This window comes from Rhinolophus sinicus, chromosome 17 (genome assembly GCF_057876585.1).
Source record: "Rhinolophus sinicus isolate RSI-liver-muscle chromosome 17, RSI-T2T, whole genome shotgun sequence".
Classification (NCBI taxonomy): domain Eukaryota; kingdom Metazoa; phylum Chordata; class Mammalia; order Chiroptera; family Rhinolophidae; genus Rhinolophus; species Rhinolophus sinicus.
In genome coordinates this window covers 186,841,854-186,862,270 of record NC_142517.1, presented here as the reverse complement: position 1 = coordinate 186,862,270, position 20,417 = coordinate 186,841,854, and the positions used below count along the sequence as shown (strand labels likewise).

At 37.5% G+C, this 20,417-nt stretch overlaps 1 protein-coding gene across 3 annotated transcripts in view; it reads right to left on the bottom strand.

Moving 5' to 3' along the window:
- Nucleotides 1-20,417, bottom strand: part of PARD3B (par-3 family cell polarity regulator beta) — a 950,721-nt gene that overhangs the window by 266,111 nt on the left and 664,193 nt on the right. For all 3 annotated transcript variants that reach the window (XM_088794694.1, XM_019726886.3, XM_074340795.2), the window contains 2 exons: nt 11,470-11,676; nt 10,484-10,721 (listed from right to left, as the gene is read on the bottom strand). In XM_088794694.1, coding sequence (XP_088650820.1) covers nt 10,484-10,721; nt 11,470-11,676 — 445 coding nt within the window. The remainder of the gene's footprint in view (nt 1-10,483; nt 10,722-11,469; nt 11,677-20,417) is intronic.

The following is a 20,417-nucleotide window of genomic DNA, read 5'->3' as shown; positions in this document are numbered from 1 at the left end:
CAGAAATCCAATGAATAGCAAAAATAAAGGAGTATGGGTTCTACTATGGGTGTATGAAAGTATACACAAAATTATGGCTGGTGTCAATGTATTATTAGATGCTAATACGATAGTAGCAATGATCAAGATGGGTCTTGGTATTATATTCGTTCAAAGCCTGGCTGTACACAGTCTGTTTCACTTCTAAATGTCTCATTCTTCATTCTCTGCAAAGTAAAGCTATTATTGGCCACATTCATCTCCCATGCACCTTGAATATGGATGTTAGTAAATTACATTGAAGTTCTCAGATAAAAGGTGCTAAACAAAGAACTAATCCCTTTTTTCCCTCAAGCAAATTATTAAATCTATACATGTCATTATCTAACAGTATTAAGTAAACATGCTACAAGGACATGACATTGTGCTGGACATAGTATAAAACAAATTAGGCAAATAAATCCCAACTAGAAACTTATGAGTATTTATATATATATGAATAAACCTGTTATTAATAATGTTTTATTCGTTATTTAATATGAGCATGCAAATAGGTCCATTAGGAAATCTTTTGCATTTTATTAATCCAGCATCTTAAAAGATTTCATGTTATATGCTAATGAAGCTTATTTATTAATCTGTATCTTCTACTTTCGTACCTGTGAAAGTTCTTTTTAACATATCAATTTCTCTAAAAGTTAAGCCAATTTTTTTTTCCACTGGACTTTTGTTCTGATCTGCTAGCAAATCTAAACCTTATTATCCAAGAAAAGTAATAAGATAAAGGGGTCTATTCTTCTTCAGTGCTCTTTCATAATTCACATTAACGTTAATGAGAGTTGTGCACGCATATTAAGAGAAGAGAAGCTTAATTAAACAAATAAGCCTTTCAGTTGATACTCTATGTGATCATTTTATTGTGATAAGTGTGAGAAAATCATCTTGTTTTGGACAGCCATAAACAGAACCACAGAGTAATCAAGATGACATAGGGTTGGAAGGGAAGGCGATGGAGAGCAATCAGATTTTAAAATGATTTTGAAAACAAGCTATCCATCCATTTTTACACTAATTAATTCTATCCATACCCCTAGTTCCTCCATGAACACTTATTCAAAAAACAGAATAAACAAACTTTTGCAGATATGCCTGACAGCTGAATAAAATTATTAAGAAGTACAAATTACTAGTTATAAAAATAGTCATGGGGATATAAAGAACAGCATCGAAAATATAGTCAATAATATGGTAATAACTATGTATGGTGTAAGATGGTACTAGACTTATCGGGGTGAGCATTTCCATAAGGTATATAAATATCCAATCACTATGTTGTACACTTGAAACTATTATAATATTGTATATCATCTGTAATTGAAAAATTAAAAAAAAATGTTAAACAGAGTTACCATACGACCTAGCAGTTCCCTAAGACATATGTCCCATTGTCCCAAGGCATATGCCAAAGAGAAACGAAAATATACATCTATACAAAAACTTGTAAAAGAATGTTCATATATGCATTAATAAATATCAAAAAAGTGGAGATACGGCCAAATGTCCATCAACTGATGAATGGATAAACAAAATGTGATATATGCATACAATGGAATAATATTCAGCAATAAAAATAATTACTGAAATACACTATAAAATAGGTAGACCTTGAAAACATTGCAGTAGGTGAAAGAAACCAGTCACAAAGGACCGCATATTGTAGAATTCCATTGATATGAAATGTCCAGAATGTTAATGAGTGTTGTGCATGTATAATAAGATGAAAACCTTAAACAAACAAGCCTTTCAGCAAATCCACAGACAGAATGTAGGCTGGTGGTTATCTAGGAAAGGTCCATGGGAGTAGAGAGTAAGTGGAAATATGGATTGAATGCTAATGGGTACAATGTTTCTTTTGGGGGTAATAAAAATGTTCTAAATTAATTATGGTGATGGTTGTACAACTCTTGTGAATATACTAAAAACCTTTGAATTGTATACTGCAAATGAGTGAATGGGATGGTAGGTGAATGGGGTGGTATGTGAATTTTATTTCAATAAAGCTGTTATTTTAAAAAGTAGATATGAGAATCTAACAGTCATTAAGTTATTTTCTACTAAGGCAGTCATTAAAGAGATTTGCAAAACGTAAAACGAAAACATTAATATACTGTGTTTCCCCGAAAATAAGACCTAGCTGGACAATCAGCTCTAATGAGTCTTTTGGAGCAAAAATTAATATAGGACCGGTCTTATTTTACTATACGACCCGGTACAATGTAATGTAATGTAATGTAATGTAATGTAATGTAATGTAATGTAATGTAATGTAATGTAATGTAATGTAATGTAATGTAATATAATGTAATATAATATAATATAATATAATATAATATAATATAAATACTGGGTCTTATATTAATTTTTGCTCCAAAAGACACATTAGAGCTGATTGTCCAGCTAGGTCTTATTTTCGGGGAAACACGGTAGTCAGATGCCAAACAATGTCAGCATGCTGGCCACTTAGTCATCAGAGGAGTAGCCGACATGGCTCTGGGTCTTCTTTTACTTAGGAAATAAATGCCTACCAAACAAGCCTAAATTGGTTGGATCCAAATGTAACCTATACTTTACATCTACTATCTCCATCAGTTTACATCACTTGCCTTATTCACATAGGCATTCTCTCTCACTTCTTTACACTCTCCTGTTGACAATCTACGTACGTTGTAGTGCTAACTGTCCTCTCTGGAGCTTATTTGCAAAATGTACAAAAGCTATGACATATATTACATAAATATATAAATATTATCAGCTATCGCACCACTGAGTTTAACTGAAGTCAATATTGGTATATTACACTCTCTACTTTGCAATTCCATTATGGGCTCAACACTGCTGGTTATAAAAAGTAGCATTCTGAGCCCAGGCCTGTGATAATAATGAATACTAATAAAAAAAAGGGGTGGGGCATTACTCTTCCCAACTCAAATGAAAAATTAAAATTGCTAGGGCACTTAGCTCAAAGGAAAATTGGCAATTAACAAAATGAAGAAACAAAATATTCATGGTGCATATTGTGAAAGAGAAAGTAAATAATTTAAGATGAACTGTGAGGTAAGAAAATTCAGTTACCAAAGACAAAAAATGAACGTAACAAAATTCCAATATTTTTTTCAGCTTCTATTTCTTTTCCTCTGCAATCAGAGAGCGTCATGGAGAAGGATGGATGGCTGCACCCATAGTAGCCTTTCACATGCAAATTATTTTTTTGCCACAGTCATATATTTCTCTCAGGCTCAATCTCTGCAGCCATTTTGCCCTGATTTGTAAGGCTCTCCGTATTCAATGTGTTTCTATATCTAACTTGAAGCTGAATTAAGAACTTTGACTTACTTTGGCTTTCATTTTTCATCTGAAATTTCATGTGTCAAACTGACCTCTACTTCATGAAGCAAAGCCCCTTAACTCTAGCCTGTTATTGGCCTTTTGCCTTAGGGGAAATGACTGTTAAAATTTCATTGGCCTGGCTACATTAGCTAGGTTACCCTTCATACCCATAAAGTTGAAGGGATACCCAGACATTTTACAACCACTATCTAGAAAGAGGTAATGACAGGCATGGCTGCATTACATTTATTGTACATGAGACCTATAACAGCCGTTATGGGATCAAGGTAAAGAGGAGAAATGTATGACAGATGTCATGCTCCCTGGAGATTTAAGTATTCAGTCTCTATCGAACCTAATTTAAAAATCAAGTCAAAATGTATCTTTATGGGTAATGTATTACAAGACAACATAACTATGAGCCATGCATTAAGAATATCAAGTGCAAAACCCATCCATACTCTCCGGTCTAAAACACATAAAGAAAAAAGAAAAAAAAAAATGTTTCTTCATTTGAGTCCATTTTCTATCTGTATTCAGCACCACCAAGAGATTAGATAACCTTTGAAAATAGTTCACAATTACATTTAGAAAGGGGAGAGCCAAAGCTTATAAAATATCAATGATTGAATGATTTTAGCCATGACATTACTTATTGTAGTTTATTATGCAAAATTGTCCAGGCTAAAGAAGAAATTGCATGCCCACCTGAAATACAAAATAGTGAGTAGATGAAAAAATAAAAAAATCAAAACAGAAATTTAATAGGCTCCAAGTCAAAGGCAATATGTGATTGGCTGTTGGGGGTGGGGCTATGGGGGAAAACAGGAAGTAAAGCCTACCAAGTCAGGCGCTATGCTGATAGCTTTGCTTACATAAATTGGTGCTTACACAACAATTGGTGTTATTATCCCTAATTTACTGATGGGTAGACTGAGACTCAAAGGGATTAATGAAGAAGGCCTGGAGATTAAAGTATTCAGAGCTCGAAAGGGACAAATTTTTAACTAGGTTAAGTATTAATTTGGTGGTGGTGATGTCTGTGTTGTTTGTGGTCGTGGTGGTGGAGCGTGCGCGTGTGTGTGTGTAGAAGTGTCCTTTTAAAAACAATTCACAGGATGCCGTTATATAGAGTTGCCCTAGTTTCAATATGATATATAGCATGTTTTAGTATAAAGCAAATGAACACAGATGCTTTAGATTTGCAAAGCTTAGATATACAAAGTAGACGCCTCCAGATTTTTAAAAATACTTTTGTCATTTGGGTTCATGGTTTAGGTTTTTCTATGTAGACACTGAACCAGTGTATCCTTGAGGTATACCTACATCAGCTGAGTGAAGAAGAAATAATAAAAAATATTCAATTGATAGGCTAGGAGGACTAGAGTTGATACAAACAGCTGCAAACCAAGTTCATCATTTAGCTTAGAGACCACCTTTCTTTAGAATGTTTACTTTAAGTATAATAGGGCTTTGTATACTAAAATAGACACAATTTGGTTTAGCTTTTTGTTAAAGCTTCATGTGAAATTAGTTCAAAAATAACCTTCCCATATTCATGTGCTGCAAAAATAAAAAATAAATAAATAAATAAGGGCAGGGGTAAAGTGATTTGGCATTAGAACCAGAGTGTGCTAAGTTCTGATAACATATCTGCTGACAATTCAGTGTAGCCCGGGCAGACACACACTCTATTAGGCCGTTAGACAGTTACCGAGGGTGAGACGACACCATCCCTTTTGATTCTTACCTTTTTCGTGGCACCTATCACAGTCTGAAATAATCTCAATTATTTCGAGTTAGTTGTTTATTCTCTCCAGGGCCATAGCCTGGATGGCTTGTTTGGCACAGAATAAACTGACTGCTGATTTCCTTGAGTTGAAGGTAGTGCTTTGTCCCAGAGGTGTCCTAGGCAAATGTCCCACCATGCCCTGGGAAAGTCACTGTTACAGGTTGTTTACATGTTTATGCTATAGTTTGCTTGTTTTTGTTTTAAACCCACCAAAAGAAATTCAAAAGTCTTTGATTTTTCCTTCCTGTACTCAGACCAAAAAAAAAAAAAAAAAAAAAGAAGAAGTACCGTAAAAGCATGGTCTTCATTGCTGCATGCCTAATGCCTAGAACAGTGCCTGAGGCAAAGCAGTCCTTCACTAAATAGAGCTGAATAAATGAAGAATAATCATGAGTGTGCTTGACAAAGAGTAGGCATTCAGGATATGTCACTAATCAAATAAATATGGGCGAACAAATATTAAAACAGAGATGAAGTTTCTGTTGGCAGGTTTTACACTTTGTTCTTTGTTAATCCATTAAAAAAAGCTTATTAGGCACAATTTCTTTGGGTTCCAAATCACATGAGAATATATAGAAGATCAACAAGATCAAGGTTTTCCCATTCAGGCTCCAGAACAAGTTGACAATTGAAGTGAGTGGCCTATAAATTTAAGAGGTGGCAACAACCGCTATCACACAAAAGAATGGATTTTAAACACAAATCTATGACAGAATTCGGTTTAAAGAATATAAGGATCAACAAGGTTATTAAATCGTTAAGAAATCAGGGCCTGAGTTCTGGGTTTTTCACTCTAGACAGGGCAAGATTTTGTTAGCCAAAGGATATTTCTCTTCAGTGCTTAGGAAATATTTGCTAGACCCCAGGAAGGCAGCCAAAGACTGATATGACAGCAATGGACTTGTCTGTTGAGGGACTTTGAGCTTCACCCTTCGTCTACAAGGAGCCACAGGCGGTCTTTCGGAAGGGTAGCCATGACAAGTACACTGCCTTAAGGAATCCAAACACATAATGGAAAACTTTAAGCACCCTGACCCCCTAAATTTCTCTTTCAATATTGGGCAAACAGAGGATACAGGGAAACTACCAAAGTTCTTGAGCCACACATTTTTCCACAATATGAAGGCCTATGTAAGAGCCATAGTTAAATCCGCAAGGAGATAATTCTGAAATCAGCAAACCATAAGCATACAGGAACCAGATAATACATCCAAAGGTAATACATTACAAATGATGAGATCCCCCATAATTTTTTCTAAAGGATCAAGAGTAGGTTAACTAATGAGCTGAAGGGCACTACTGCATATCACCAACATGAATGGACCAGTCAATATCAGAAAAGCACACAACACTTAGCTTTTTACAAGCAAGAGGATAGCCACTGTTAACATGTTCACACATCCATGATGCATGGCTCGGTGAGGAGGAGGCGGCAGAATTCCAGTCCCCACTCCCGCACTTGGCCAGGCGTCACGATGCACGGGACAACCACACAACCTACATTAAAGTCCTACGTTCAGGAAAGTGTCTGGGAGACACAGATAATGGAAAAAAATAACATGTATTTAAACCACACATCTAACTCCTAGAGAACCTTAAAGCAATCAATCTTTTTTAAATAAGAAAGAAACTAAGTCAATAGCATCTGAGCAACAGATGAGAATTAAAGCAAAAGCTGGTGTCTAAGGATAACAGCTTTTGTGTTCTTTGTTGTTGAAAATGTGCACGTAGCAGCGACTCCAATATGCTCACAAACTCACATGCAAAAGGCTATGGAAAACAGTTGCTATTTTTACACCAGAGATAAAATCAAACACCACCTTTCAGCTCTTAATTTTGTTCAAAGAGTAGAAGGAAAGAAAACCCGAGTTGCTAGATGTCTAAAGGATGTAGGAGGACCGGTGATTTCTACCAGACGAAAAGACAGCGTGTAATGGACGCCAAAAGGAAGAGCCGGCTCTGTATCACGGGCGATGGAGTATGAACCTGCTGAATCAAATCATCTGAACTAAAATATAAAGTTAAGGCTTAATTTAGTAATATCCTAAAAGAATGGGAAGCTCTAACAGTTTTCATATTTATAGATTACTCTAGTTAAATCTTTATAAGTTTTGTCTTTAACACCTTAAAGAGGGCATTTTCCTTTATAAATTACTATATTATAAAAGTAGTAATCATTATGATAATAATTATATTATTTTTCTATTGATGCTCTAAAAATTTCCCAAATCTTAGTGGCTTAAACAACAAAAACGGGCTGAAAATAAGGGGCTGGCGGGCTGTGTTCCTTTCTGGTGGCTCTCCACCAGAGAATCCATTTGCTTGTCTTTCGCATCTCCTAGCGGCTGCCCATATCCCGTGGCTCGTGACCTCCTCCAACCATCTCAAAGCCAGCAACATACTGCATTGCTCTGTACCTTTCTTCCATAGTCACGTCTTCCATTTCCACTTTCTAGGCCCCTTGTAATTACATCGGGCCCCCTGCGGAAAATCCAGGATACTCACCTTACCTTAAGATCAGATGATCAGCAACCTTAATTCTCCTTTGCCATGCGCTATAACATACTCATAGGTACCAGGGATTCAAGCAGTTACATGTTTGTGTGTGGCCATTATTCTGCCTACCACAATGATTAACACTGATTGAGTGTTCCCCACTTACCAGGTGCTGTTGTAAGCATATTACATGTAATTAAATAAATATAATTTTTATAATAATGATAGATTCTATTATTATTTCCATTATTCAGATGAGGAAACTGAGGTATAAAGAGATTAAATAACTTACTCAATGCTACCTAGATAGAAAGAAGAAGAGCCAGGATTGAACTTAGAAGTCCACAGGCAAAACTTGCACTTATAACCTCTAAACTCCATAGCCCATAAATTCTGGCAATTATAATCATTACCTGGGAAAAGGGCAAGTTTAAAATTCAAGATGTCGGGGCGGCCAGATGGCTCAGTTTGTTAGAGCATGAGCTCTGAACAATAGGTTGCCGGTTCGATTCCCATATGGGAGGGCCAGTGAGCTGCACCCTCCACAACTAGATTGAAGACAATGAGCTGCCGCTGAGCTTCTGAAGGGGCGGCCGAATGGCTCAGTTGGTTAGAGTGTGAGCTCTTAACAACAAGGTTGCTGGTTCAATTCCCGCATGGGATGGTGGGCTGTGCCCCCTGCAACTAAAGATTGAAAACAGCTACTGGACTTGGAGCTGAGCTGCGCCTTCTGTAACTACATTGAAGGACAATGACTTGGAGCTGATGGGCCCTGGAGAAACACACTGTTCCCCAATATTCCCCAATAAAATTAAAAAAAAAAAAGAAAATTCAAGATTTCAAAAAGAAAGAGTCCATGGAGACCACAAAGAAAAACAAACTGATGTCTATCGAGAGATTTGTCCACTGGTATCACTGGTATTTGGGTCTCCTAAATTATGTCACTTTGTAGGTTATATATGTGTACGTATATTTATACATATATAAATATATGTATACATACCACATACACACACACACACATCACATGAATAAGTAAATAACATATAAAATGGAACTTCCCATTTCTGCCAAAAATCGCAACTGAGAACATCTGAGGACAAATACCACCCAATATCCTTAAGAGAGACATCTCCTGAGGGTTTAATATGAAGTGGTCACTCTGGTCCATCAACTATCACCTCCCATCGCTTACCTTAGCCCATGGAAGAGGAAGGTAGAGACTGAGAGATTTTATGTGAGGAGGAATTATAGGAGTAAAGAAAGTAATGGGAAGGGGTGCTTCCGTCTCTCACCCCCAACAAAATAAATGAGGAGGCTACCAGAAAACCACTCAGAGACTTTGAAGGCAATTGTATAAAAGCAGACTGTCATCCCACTTCCTACCTGTTTGCTTGGTGACTTGCAAATATTTACGGGCCTTCCCCATACATAAGAGCATTCTTAGGAAAGTCTGGCTTTAGAGCTGGGGAGACACAAAGTCGTGCGTGACTCTGCCCTGGAGAAGTCTGAAGATGCCAGGCTGGTGGGGACATCTCTATGACAGGGTGAGGAGGAAGGGGAGCAGTGGGAACAGGCTGTACTTCTGTCATTTGAAGGTATAAGAGACCGTCATTCTAATGAGCTAAGTAGATGCTGCAGAAGGAAATTAAGCTAAAGCCATGTTGAATTGGCACCATCCAAGAAGTCTACCAGCCGGGTTAAAGAGACTCCAGGGCTACATTGTCTGAGGTCGAGGCTATGGGTCAGAGGGTCTCAGGAAGTCAGTGAGAAAAATGAAACTCCTACATTAGTGATTGGTGCAGTAGAGAGTCCCCTCAGAAAATGACCAAAGGGGCCGGATTCTACCAGATAAAAGTCTGTCCTTGCCCTTCCTCCCCTGATTCCAGACCCTGTGAGGCAGAAGGGTCCTGCCACTACCTGTGAGGCCCAAAGGGCAGGAGGGGGAACGTTTTGATTAACATTAGATTCCATGTTTAGACCCTGACAAAAGAGGTTGTTTTAATTCCCAAAGTGACCAGAAAGCCATTAGCTAGAGAACTGAGATGTCATCAAATTGTGGACATCATGACAACAACAACAGAACATATCTGAAGGTACCTCACAAGAAGAAATAGAGTTGTTTTCTGACTGGGCCCTGCTGAGTCATGCCTAGTCAATGGACTGACTGGACATGAAATCCTGTCACAATGCCACTGTGTCAGGAGAGGAGATATGCCAGCCTCATGTTGAAAGTGGGGGAAAATAAGGCTCAGAGATGTTAAATAACTTGTGTGAAGCCCAGTAGCTGCTGTGTGGAGGATCACAAATTCCGACCAGGGCCATCTGACTCCCGACCCAGTGACATCTCCACGGGATCACAGAGCCTCTCTAAGTGACAGCTACTGTGGTCATGTGCCTCGTCATTCACATGCCTAGAATCATGGGGGTGGGGTGGGAGGTGAGGTTCATCTACTCTGTCTTCTCGAATTCAAAGGGAGTGTCCTAGAGGTCACAATTTAGGACTGACACTTCATTTACCCACATGACATTTTGGTACTAAGGGCTACAGGCATCGTCCATGCCTCTACCGAGCCTCGGCCTTCCTTTGACAACGGATTTCTAACAGCTTCCCGTCATCACCATGAGTTTCGGGAACCACCCAAGAAAGCTCCTTCTGCCTCTGCAGAAAAGGAACAAGCACATTCGCAGTTTACATATTTATGCAGTTAGCCCCAAAGGAGGGAAAGCTTGCGCTTTTTTTCTGAGTGCACACAAATGAGTGATTTCACCAGGAGAAACAAACGAAAACAAAATAAAACCAACTTTGCCTTTAAAGCAAGTCCATACCTCAGCATGGCCCCAAATCCCTTCCTCTTTATTTTTCTTTCCGGATCTTCATTTTCTTCTTTCTGCTTCTTCTCCTTGACTTTCACTTTGCCCTTTTCCTTCTTCTTCTCTTTCTCTTTCGTTTTCTTGACTTTCCTGGCTTTATTTTCTACGTCCTCAAGCTCAGCGTTCCCTTGAGGGGCAGATTCACAATTCGGGGCTCCTTGACCAGAGTGAGAGCTCTTATCAGACAGACCGTCTGTACAGAGAGAGAGAGAGAAAAAAATATCAATACACATGGTCAGGGGCACTTACTGTTAGTATATCAAGAAAAGTTAAAATGTAAAACACAGAAGAATGAATAAAAGCACTCTGGAGTTCTACCCTTCCACATGGCTACGTGTACCCTTTGAAGAGACAACTGCTTAAATCTGGTGACTTCAAGCAAAGTTTGATCTTGGGAGTGGGGAAAGACTGGTTGCTTAGTCACTAGTATGAAAGGTTTGCTATGTGGTAAAACGCTGCTCTCTCTGAAAGCCAGCTTATTAACCTTGATCAGTCCAGAAAGCTCAGATGCTGGAAAACAAACAGGGTGAGTTATTTCCAGGAGAGGTTTTTGAGCACAAAAATAACCCAACCACTTCTACCCAATTAATGCAGCCAGTGCCCTGGTTGAAGCGGCTTCTAATGACTTCAATAAGAATGTCAAGAAATGCATACTTAGTGCTCCCACCCTAAGGGTAAATGACAGTTGGTCCTTGTAGGAAAGTGAAGGAGAACATTTCTTTAGTGTTCGTGCTGTAAAATAAATTGCATATTGCCTTATCCAATTCCATGTTCGTTAAGCCAAAGGGCAAAACATAGCAGGAAAATGAATTACTTTTAATATCAAAAATATAATTGGGATCCTGAAATCATTTTTCTCCATAGTTAAACACACATTCTAGCTTATGATTCGTGGATAATAACGAGTTGAAGAGACCATTTAAGGAAGCACGTTGCCCTACCAGCTTCTAATTCTTCAGGTCCGTCATAAGATTTGTCAATGGCTGCTCTGAAGCTCTCGTTACAGCCGCGTCCTCGAACCATGTGCGGCCGGGGCCTGTGGAAGGGGAGTTCATTCTTCCTGACCTCGGCCACCGCCGTCTGCAGGCTCTCCAAGGAACTGGACTTTTTCAAACCCAGAGTTGGACCGAAATCCTTGCTTGGAGATTCTGGAAAAGAAAGGGTGAAAGGTCACCCTCCCCCTAACAAGACAGTGTGATGTTGTGGAAAGGTTTGTTGTCCCAAAAATATTTCTGTTTGGGCAACTTAAGAAAAAGGGGTGTTAAGTGGGTGGGACGTGGGGATAAAGCCCAGCTTTGCCACTTTTTGTGACTTTGAGCAAGTGGTTTGACTTCTCTGAGCCTTAGTTTCCTTTTGTATCAAGTTGTAGTAAGATTTAAAATGACAATATGTATCGTATATAGAAATAAATATGTATGTGTATATTGCACATGGACAGATATATATGAATTTGAAAGTTTACCGCAGTCTACAGAGATAGTATGTATGAGAGTGTGTATATGGCTGTGTGTATATCCACATACACAGAGCACCTAACACAGAGCACTTAGCATGAGTGCTTCTCTCCCAGTACCCATCCCACGCGCTCCCGTACACTGTAGCTTTCATTATTCCATCATTGTTTTGATGCTTATTAAGTAACATACTATGCATGGAAATCAAGGAGCATTGAAGTGACTCTAATTTTTGTGATTAAACACTTTACCTTACTCTAGTGGGTAGTAAAGTATGGTGATGGCAATTTACTTAGTCAATAAAGCAAAGTAATGTTAATGATTACTGTTCCAAATTATTTGTATTTGGGCATTTACAAAAGGGGCAACATTTTACATGATATAATATTCCAAAAGGAAAAAAAAAAAACTAAGTAAATTTTAATAATTTGTGTTCTGATATATAATATTCTTCATTTACACTGTTTGTCTTGCTCTGTATCTGCCCCCCTTCATCCATGTCTGGACCTGCATTTCCACCCACAGCCAGGCTCCCAGTCGTCTTTAACAGGATTATGTTATATATAATAAATACCAGCAGCACAGGTTTATGTTAAAGATGGAAGGAATTCTATCAGGAATCTTTTCCACCAGGGCCAAAGCTCACGGTCCTTTCCAGTTATGAAGGAGACTCTTATCATGAAGAGGCTACATTTGCATTATTAGAAATCAACTCCTTTTAATTTTTCCGTAGATACAAACTGAGCACATATTAAGGGGTATGTACATCAAGTGCCTACTCTTCAATGCCTCGTATATAGTAAGGCTCACTAAACAGCACGGTCTCTGCTGACTCTGATCACTATTTCTGCTTCTGCTGCTGACACTACCACTCATTGTTTAACATCGCACTGGGTAACACAAGGAATACAAAAGAAGGCCAACACAAGTGAAATGCCTACATAAACACACATGAAGTTAACAATGTACACCCTTCCACGTGTTCTCAGTTTCTTGAAAATAGTCAAAATAATGACGGATGTGCTGATAGCTAACAGTGCACAGAAAGCTTTGTCCTGTCCTAAGTGCTTTCCCTATATTCACTCACCACGGTCCTCACAGTTGTGTTACTTACTGCACGATTGTCAGTCCCGTTCTAGAGACGAGGAAACAGAAGCACAGAGCAGTGAAATACCCGCTCTGAAGTTATGCGCGCAGGACGTGGCAGAACTGGGAACTGTCCTGTCCCGAGGTCACCTAACTACCTTTTCTGCTCCTTCCTGCCTGCCACTGTCCTTGGCCTCTGCCCTCTATTTGATGATAGTCAAACTACATAAACTGGCCTACAGATCCCTCACCTCTCAAACAAGTGTCAGCTTGGATTATCCTGAGACTAGTTAAGCAGGAAAACTGCAAAAATTGGTTTTGTTTTGTTTTGTTTGTTGCTTTTTTGGGATTGTTTGTTTTACAGTTTCATCATTAACGTACAGGAGGCAATTTGGCACTTTGAACAATATACATGATGGCAATAAACATTCCATTTTATAGGCGACAGTGTATCTTACATAAGTATAGCAGAGATGAGATTAAGCAAAAGGGAAAATTACAAGAAATTTCAGGGAAAAGTTTCAGGTGCTACTTGCAAGTCATAAATAGTAGAGAATACATTACTACTAAATCTAGAAAGGGGCGTATTTCTTATATTCCCAGGAAGGAAGGTAAGTTGAAGAAACATAAATCGAATAAGATCATTTCTGACAAGAAGACAAAAAGCAACACAGAGGCTTGGGGTATTGAAGCAACAGTAAAAGCTTTGGAGCTTACCGAGGATATTTTATATTAGCAAGCCCCCCAGAGATGTCTGACACGAAGTTTGGTGAAAACTCCGAGATGAAAACAATTGGAGAAAGCCTCATTCTTCTGTCAACAATAGTAACCATCTTTTATTTATTAATTGCCATTCAGGCGATTATATTAGAGCCCAGACTACAAGGATTCGCATCAACCTTTAACAATAAATTCCATGGAACGTGAAAGTCAATAAATCATCCCCGATATAAGGCATGTTATCTAAAAGGAGCTCATCCAAAGCTTGATAAGAAGTCATATTTGAGAAGGAACAAATATAGTGTTAGTCATTCTAAGCAAAATGAACATTAAGGATTCAGGAATTTTGCAGGATTAATAGAGCCAGCAATTAATTCACTTTATATAAACAGAAGTCACAAATTAGAAGTGTCAACTGACGTTGGCCAAAATTACAGCCTCGTGCTATTGGATGTAGTACATAGTAAAACTAAAAGCAAAAAGGGTGGTTGAGTGCTGGGTTGTAAATGTGGATTCAGGGGTTTTCAGGCTGGGAAAAAATGTTTCTGTTTATTCCTAGGGAGTAACCAGGGTGTAGCAGTGGAAGAGAGACTGATGGTAGAGAGGAAAATCCAAAATCAGGGAAGTCTTTACGAGGACTTACAGGTGCACTGACCTGACAGAACTGAATCTTCAAGTGAAAGGGGACTTTGACATGGACCTTGACCAGGGCTCACATTTCCTTTATGTGTCCGAAGGCTTCTCATGGAAGGTCAAGGTCACTGGTTGTGGGAGGGGTTATTATGTCAATTAATGGGGACCAGCACTAAATCCCAAGAAAACGCTTGGAATGAAGTACCCTACCACGTAAAAATTTTATGATGTACAATAAATTGTCACATTCAATCCGTCTTCTCTACTCCTACCCTCACCAATTCCAGACTCACATTGCACTGGAAATTCTGTAGCTTTTAGAATGAAAGATTCCCTGTCTATTTTTAGCCTAACCATTTTCACAAATCATTTTTTTTCTAGTCTCCCACTAAAAATAGAGGTCTCTCTGAAGGGATAATAAAAAATGAGTAATTAATCAAAATCAAAACCTCAGTCATTCTATCCCCATTGAAGTCATCCTAAAATATGATCACTCCTCATGTTGTCGTCTGTAGCTGATAGGATATTGGCTGTGGCTGATTTTAAGCTGTTGTCTGAGAGAGTGACCTATGAATACCGCATGTTATCAGTCATAGGGTGGACTTCATCCAAATTTGAGCATTTACTTGTCCCACTTTCAGCATCTACAGAACAAATCTGAAAATGACTGTTCAGTGATTTCCAGGGCAGCTTAGGTTAGTCGCAAATGCCAAGGAACAAATTTTCTTCCAAATTTTAGTAACAAGCCTTTATTTTGTAACTCATGATTTCTATGTCTGTGACCATGTTCTCTAAGATCCATATAAACTTATCTTGCTGTCAGAAATATGAACTTGACATACACACATTTCTCGAAATAAGATACAATGGTTATCAAGCGTGCTAAAAGAAGGATTTTTTATGTTAAAACAATTATTCTGAAGGTGGTATAAAAATATTCTTAAAGTTCCATGTGCCAAATATTCCCTTAAAATAAAGGCCTCATAAAGAAATGCAACTGAAATCATCATTTTGAAGATGTTTTAGCAGTTTTGAAGACTCCTGTGTTCTCAACTGAAGGGGATTGGCCTGATTTGGTCCGAGAAGCCTTCCTCAGACAGAGTAGAGGGAAATTTCAATGTCATGTGTTCTGGGCTCACCAATCCTCAGACACATCTACTCCTTCCTGCAATCCAGGAAAATACAGTGTTACGAAGACAATGAGATTAAAAATCTCACACCAAGATTAAGACAACCCACACCAAGACAACCCACACCAAGATTAAAAATTTAAAGAAGTCCCACAGGCATGAAAAAGGTGAGGAGAGGGTAGTAGAGAGCTACTGTACAGGTAGAGAGATGCCACTACAAAACAGATTCTTAACACACAAAACCACTGCCCTGGTCTTCTGGCTAGAAAGTCCCATTTCAACATACTGTGAAACAGAAAGTCCTTCCTGGAGGATTGTTTGGATGTGGACAACAATTTCTCTGAATGAATCTTGGATTCTTGCACCTGCCCTCAGGCTGAGAATGGCTGTAAGTTCCCTACGAGGCAGGTGATTAGGACAACAGAGAAGACGACAGTCTAGAAAGTAGTGGGTAATAAAATGAGTGGTTATGAGGAGAGGATATGGAAAATCCCAACACGCCCCACTCTGCCACTTATTTTTTACTAAGCCCTCTGTGTCTCAGTTTCTTAATCTGTAAAATGAGGATAAGACAAGGATGGAAGAGTGTCTGGCACATAATACATGCTCATAAAGCAGTGGTGATAATTTTTTATCACTGTTACCTCTAAATATTTGAATAAGTGAAGGCTCAGCACAATTCATTTGGTTCAACCTACCACCACACTCTTAAAAACAACCATTACTTCTGCAAAAAGCTGCAAAGGGCTTCATAAAGAACTACTATCTTTCTTTTATTTAAAAACTGAAGTGATTGTTTTTCAAACAACTGCTTATATGTTTTCTTTTGAAATAAGTTATACATACACATACATCCATCTGTTTATCACATATAGAGGCTATTCTTGGGAAGATTAATAGTGGAGCTCTTCCCTTTAGGCTATAATCACGTAATTAGTCTGAGATTTCACTGGCAATATTTAAACTTCCCATTCTAGCATTAAAATCTCACAATAAAAGAATGCCTTTATCCAGAAAACCAGTAATTGGATCTTCCATTATTGATGAAATTACTTCCAATACATTCTTATTAAAACATAAGGAATTATTTTGGGGAAGGTAGTGACTTTCAGATACATGGCAAGGTTTTCTCTCAGGTAGAGCTTTATAATTAATAAATACTTAGGATAAATTAACAATAAATAATGTACTAATCTGCACATTTCAAAAACATCAATGATCCTAAAAGCACTTAGTGAAAATTAATTAAGTTAGAGCACCTCCCTGGAAAACAAAGGAATTGTGCCCAGTAGTAATTTGGGGATCAAAATGATTACAATGCTATCCAGGGGTCACAGCATGAAACTTGAAAAGGCCAGGGTTTCATCAAGAAAGCTTGCGTTCACTATCAATTTGGCCTCTCTGTATTATGAGCAATGAACTTGGGCAAATACAATAGAAATGCTTTACTTGCTTCATGAGGAGTTGTGATGTGAAATTAATAGCCTTAGAACTCTTTGAATGAAAAATTAGTATAAATTCCAAGTAGGAAGTCACAACACCATCTTATTCCTCAATATACCCCACTTTGTCTTTTTATTTTAGATTACACTTATTGAAAATTTTGTGTATTAGATTTTTTTAGTAGATTCCCTAGAGGCAAAATGTCTAATGTGCTTTAATAGATATCATTGCAAATCCATTAGCCTAGAAAAAAAATTCCCTATAATATCCAAACGTATAATATACCAAATTGTGTTATCTGTGCTAACTGTGTCCATAATGGGCCTAATTACTTTCTGGCCTATCTCAGTATTCCAAATATTGATCATCATTCCAAGCTTATCACAGTGCCCCATTTCCTATTCATTACCATAGGGCATAATGTAATCTGGCTTATACATTATCTGCTGTCATTTGGGTTGCAGTTCTTTCTTATTGGCAATTTCCAAGTTCTCCAGGAGCCGAGTTTTTTTTCTTTTTTTTCTTTTAAGTCTAGTAAATCCCAGGGTCTTTTATCATTTCATGAAATTCATGTCAAAATGTTCAGTAATGAACTTCTGATTAAGATTCATATATTTGCATAATCTCTCCTACTCTGGCTCCAAACATTATTTATTTTAAAGTGAAAAATATCTAGAGAAAATATGGGAAGATTAGGTGAACAAACACCACTAATGCTTTGATTGTGAGTATGGGCATGGCACTCTAAGAGGCTTCAAATCTTTGCCAAGAGTTGTTACGTACTTTAATTTTCTTTACTAAAAATTCCTTCTCCTATAAACTGAAAGTGAAAATCTTATGCCATATTTTAATTTCTTTCCTGGACTCAAATTATTGCAACACATTTAATGAATAATGAGTTTATTACACTGAAAATATTTGCATGACACTTTTCTTTTTCTTTTATTATCTATTTTATTCTCTTTTTTGTGGATAAGAAAATGGACTGTGTGGTTCAATTTCATGGGTAAACTATTTTTTAAAAACTATGTAACCATATCTCTGGGTACATTCTGTTATGGCAACTGAACAGCTCAGACAAATCCATTCCCAGTAGACTGATTTGTTTTAATCTTTTGTTTTCCTTCTATCTGCCTTATCAGGAAAACTCTACTAGTTTAGAAACAAATAAGCAAGCAAACATGCAAGCAAGCAAACAAAAAAACTCCCAAAACTGGTACTGAAGAAAAAAATGAATTAAAAAATTAGAAAAACAACATTGGTCTTCAAAGGGAAATGTGGCTACTTAAAGAAAAAAACAAAAAAATACTACTCTTATTATTAACTGGAAAGAACAGACTCATTTGACAGTCAAACAAACTGACTGAAGTATCAAGCTTTTCTACCTGTAGAATAGGATCAATAGGATTGATAATTGCCACCTACCATGTTCTTAGTCTGCTGGTCTTCGTATCAACACAGAGGAGTACTAAATAAACATTTATTGTAGGAATAAATGAAAGGGTCGTTATATTACTTGGACGCTCCTTTTCTCTAGTGCTGTGAGGATGAATAAAATTTGACCTGGAGAAACACACCCTATAATTGCTTCACTTCCGCAAAGCTCACACATCGCTTCCTGTTCTTTGTTAATACAACCCTTATGTTCTTTTGGGCCACTTTCAAGGATTTAATAATTTCTGCTCCCCCCACCCATAACTTTCATTTATTTTCTCTATGTTTTGTCTTTCTTTTTATACTAGTCATTCCTTTTGCTTAACTTCTGTTTATAAAATTAACCTTTTCTTCCATTTCCACCTCCTTATGTCTTTAAATACTCTTATTTTTACAAACCGACAAGAACACCTTTATCTGTCTTTCCACTCCTCTTTGTATATGTTGTTAACAGGCTTTTCACTCTGAACTCAAACTGTTTCAGTAATACTCGCCCTCCCCCTTACCTTCTACCATTTACTCTTTGTATTGTTTGCTTTCATAGCACATCTTTCTTCTGCTTTTGTGTTATGTGGGTTGTATTTTACCGTAGTCTCAAAATAAAGTATAACACAAAGGATTCTAATAAGTTTCTTAAAAAAACGTTAGCATAACTAAAAGGTCACACTGACTTCTTGGATGGTATTTACATGAAGGTATAAACTGAGTACCTGTATTTTTTAGGATCAAACATTATTTTTATACTTCTCGCTTTACTATTTTCTCCCCTTTTTATAGCTTACTGTACTAAAAAGCAACTTCAAACTCTCAATTGCTGAGTTATTTAGATAGTGAGGTTTTTTGGTTTCATGTTACTATGAATAATAATCTCTTTATAGATATACTTTCAGCAAGATTTCAATCTACTGGATGTCAAGCCGAAAATCAAGTCAGCTATCACTGAGTATTTTCGTTGCCCAGAACTGTGTTTGGTTTTAAGAAGAATAGAAGACAAGAGTAACAGTAGCTAACATTCCCTTGCTGGTTTATAATTTACAAAATTCTTTCCTGTACAAAATGAGATCACATAATACATAATCGATGTCCAAATTCATTTGTACATTCACCTCCAGAGAGACCTACAAAGAAGGGGAATGGGCAGGATAAAATAAGTAATGAGAGCAATTTCACTCACCGTCCCACTCAATGAGAGCGTGCCCTAGACTGAGTGTGTGTCTAAGAGAGAGGAGGAGGTTGGAGAAATAAACTTTTCTGAGTCTCTGCCTTTTTTTTTAATCCCAGAGTTACATTTTATTATTTATTATTGAGATGTGACACATAACACTGTGTAAGTTTAAGGTGTATAATGTGATGATTTGATAGATGTATATATTGTGAAATGATTACTGCTATAAGGTTAGTTGTCACCCCTATAACCTCAAATAACTACCGTTTTTGTGTGTGTCTGTATGTGTGGTGAGAAAATTTGTGATTTTCTCTTGAAAAATAAACAAATGGGACTACATCAAGCTAAAAAGTTTTTGCACAACAAAGGAAACCATCAACAAAATGAAAAGATAGCCTACTGAATGGGAGATGATATTTGCCAATACTACAGATGATAAAGGGTTAATATCCAAAATTTAGATAAAAAAAACGAAAACAAAAAACTCACACAACTCAACAACAAAATAACACACAATCCAATTTAAAAATGGGCAGAGGATCTGAATAGATATTTCTCCAAAGAGGACATACAGATGGCCAATAGACTTACAAAAAGATGCTCAACGTCACTAATCATCAGAGAAATACAAATTAAAACCACAATGAGATATAACCCTTACGTGTCAGGATGGCTATCATCAATAAATCCATAAACAACAAGTATTGGTGAGGACATGAAAAAAAGGGAACGCTTGAAAAATGTTGGTGGGATTACAAATTGGTACAGCCACCACGGAAAAAGATTTGGAGGTTCCTCAAAAAATTGAAAATAGAACTGCCTTA